General features: G+C 48.1%; 1 protein-coding gene across 1 annotated transcript in view; it reads left to right on the top strand.

The window, feature by feature from the left end:
- Nucleotides 1-27: 27 nt before the first annotated feature.
- Nucleotides 28-2,636, top strand: part of LOC106533782 (transcription factor E3) — a gene marked incomplete at its 3' end in the record, with an annotated part of 15,001 nt that continues 12,392 nt past the window's right edge. Inside the window, 2 exon segments of the mRNA XM_014030215.1 lie at nt 28-872; nt 1,287-1,502. Of these exon segments, the coding sequence (XP_013885669.1) occupies nt 1,360-1,502 (143 nt within the window).

Here is a 2,636-nt window from a genome sequence, read left to right as displayed (position 1 = left end):
ACAGACTGGTCCACAGACTGGGTCCACAGACTGGTCCACAGACTGGGTCCACAGACTGGTCCACAGACTGGGTCCACAGACTGGTCCACAGACTGGTCCACAGACTGGGTCCACAGACTGTGTCCACAGACTGGGTCCACAGACTGGTCCACAGACTGTGTCCACAGACTGGGTCCACAGACTGGGTCCACAGACTGGGTCCACAGACTGAGTCCACAGACTGGGTCCACAGACTGGGTCCACAGACTGGTCCACAGACTGTGTCCACAGACTGTGTCCACAGACTGGTCCACAGACTGGGTCCACAGACTGGTCCACAGACTGTGTCCACAGACTGTGTCCACAGACTGTGTCCACAGACTGGTCCACAGACTGGGTCCACAGACTGTGTCCACATACTGTGTCCACAGACCGGGGACATGTGGACAGGTCATCTGCTGAGATCTTCCTGGGTTTGGACCAGAAGTGACAGGAAGTGACAGACTTTTAGTTTCCTGTTTTCCAGGTGATGTCGTCTGATTGTAGTTATATTAATSAAGTTATTTATGGTGTAGTTGTTACCATGACAACACAAAGTGTAAAAGTATTAATGATGCATGATAAATATTGATTATTGATTAAATTTATCACATTTTTACAACCTAACTTGTTTCTGCTGGTTTTTATTATTGAGCAACACCTGGTCTTTGATCCCACCTGCTGGTCCAGGTGAGATCTGATCCAGGTCACCTGAGACACTGAGGAGCTGAAACCCACCTGAGCACAGACCCCAGGTCCCCCTCACCTGACAGCCCTCTGATTGGACAGGAGGGGTGACACCTCAGCTGATCAAGGAGCTGACGTCACCTGGGAATTCCCCGTTGTCACTTCCGGTAATAACTGAAAACAAAAACAACGAAGAAGAAAGAGTTTCCTGAGCGGAGCAGCTGATTGGCTGCTGTCACATAAAGGCGCTGCTCTATTGGCTGGCTGGAGACAAGGAGGCAGCTGATTGGCTCAGAGGAGATCAGATGGTTCCGCCCCGTGCCGCAAAGAAATGCGACTGCAGTCCTGCTGTAAACATAAACTAACATTTATTATTTAGTAAAGAAATAAAAACTTATAGAGAAAATTAGATTCATTCTGATTTAAAAAACAAAATATAAATGAGTGCAGCTGAGAACACGCCCCTTTTTTAACAACAGAAAGATTTGTTTTTAACTGATTAGTGTTTCATGTGTGTGTGTGTGTGTGTGTGTGTGTGTGTGTGTGTGTGTGTGTCCTGCCCGCCCCTGGTTCCGGTCCAGAGCCCACTCTCCTCAGCGGTGTCTCCCGGAACTCTCCCCGCTCCTCCGCGCTCTCTCCCGGCTCTCAGAGAACATGTCAGCCGCTCGCTCGGACCAGGTTCGGACCGGAGAACAGAACCGGAGCGGAACCGAACGGAACCAGCCGGAGGCCGAGGTCCTGCAGCCGCAGACCGTGTTCGTGATCCTGGATTCGTCTGAGAGCCTGAACCTGGTTCAGTAAGTCCGGAAGTAACGGTTCTGTTGGTTTGGGCTCAGGCCGATCTCCATTCAGAAATCTGAGGATTTTACATCGATTGGTGTTACTGGTCCGGTGTGACGTCACAGAGCAGAACCAACAACAGCAGCTGGTTCTGCGGTTGGTTTAGGTGAAATCAGCTCGTTCGRTTTTTAACTGTGTCCGGTACCGAACCGAACTTTGGTTCTGTGAAAAAGTTCAGGTAGAGAAATAGTTCTGTGTTTAATGTGAAGAGTTTGTAAAGGGAGTCTGTCGCCGAACCGAACCCAACCGGACCGAACCGGACCGGAGTCTTTGAGGAGTAAAACACATGTTCATCATTAGTTTTGGACCTGAGGAAAAGTTCTGGGATTGACCGGAAACTTAAATTTAATGGATTTTAAATAGAGTCTGGTTCAGCCGGTGAGGCTGAGCTGAAGATGATGATGATGATGATGATGATGAGTCAGCTGGTTTAAACACGGAGCTAAATGACAGCTGAAATCTGTACAAGTAGCTGAAGTGAAGCTGTGTTAGCTCAGTGCAACAGAAGCTAGCATTAAGGAGACAGGAAGTCCTCCTGTCCTCTGTTCTTTTCTGTCTGTTAATGTGGACAACCTGATGGACAGATTGATTCAACGTCTGACCTTTGACCTCTGCCTGCTTTTCTTATGAGTCATCTGGTGGTAGTCCTCCTCCTCCTCCTCCTGCTCCTCCTCCTCCTCCTGTTCCTCCTCCTCCTGATCCTCCTCCTCTCTCTTTGTTTTGTTTGTTTTCATGTCTTCCAGACTTGAGTCTTTAATGAATACTGTAAAACCCTAAATGATGTTTTAGCTCCACGCTGACTCAGCAACATGTCTAAATACTGCTGAGTCATCGTTTTCTGTCTCCTGAGACAAACTGACCTTCAAGTCCCTGATCCTGGTCCAGCTGGTCCAACAGAAAGACCTGTCTGATACTGTCCCCCACAGACCTGCTGACCTTAGAGTGACATGTTTCTGATTGGCTGATTAGAGTGACATGTTTCTGATTGGTTTATCAGAGTGACATGTTTCTGATTGGCTGATTAGAGTGACATGTTTCTGATTGGTTTATCAGAGTGACATGTTTCTGATTGGCTGATTAGAGTGACATGT

The sequence above is a fragment of the Austrofundulus limnaeus genome, unplaced genomic scaffold, assembly GCF_001266775.1.
Source record: "Austrofundulus limnaeus strain Quisiro unplaced genomic scaffold, Austrofundulus_limnaeus-1.0 Scaffold1018, whole genome shotgun sequence".
In the NCBI taxonomy this organism is placed as follows: Eukaryota; Metazoa; Chordata; class Actinopteri; order Cyprinodontiformes; family Rivulidae; genus Austrofundulus; species Austrofundulus limnaeus.
Note: the sequence above shows the minus strand (reverse complement) of the source record. Positions and strands in the feature narration are given on the sequence as shown.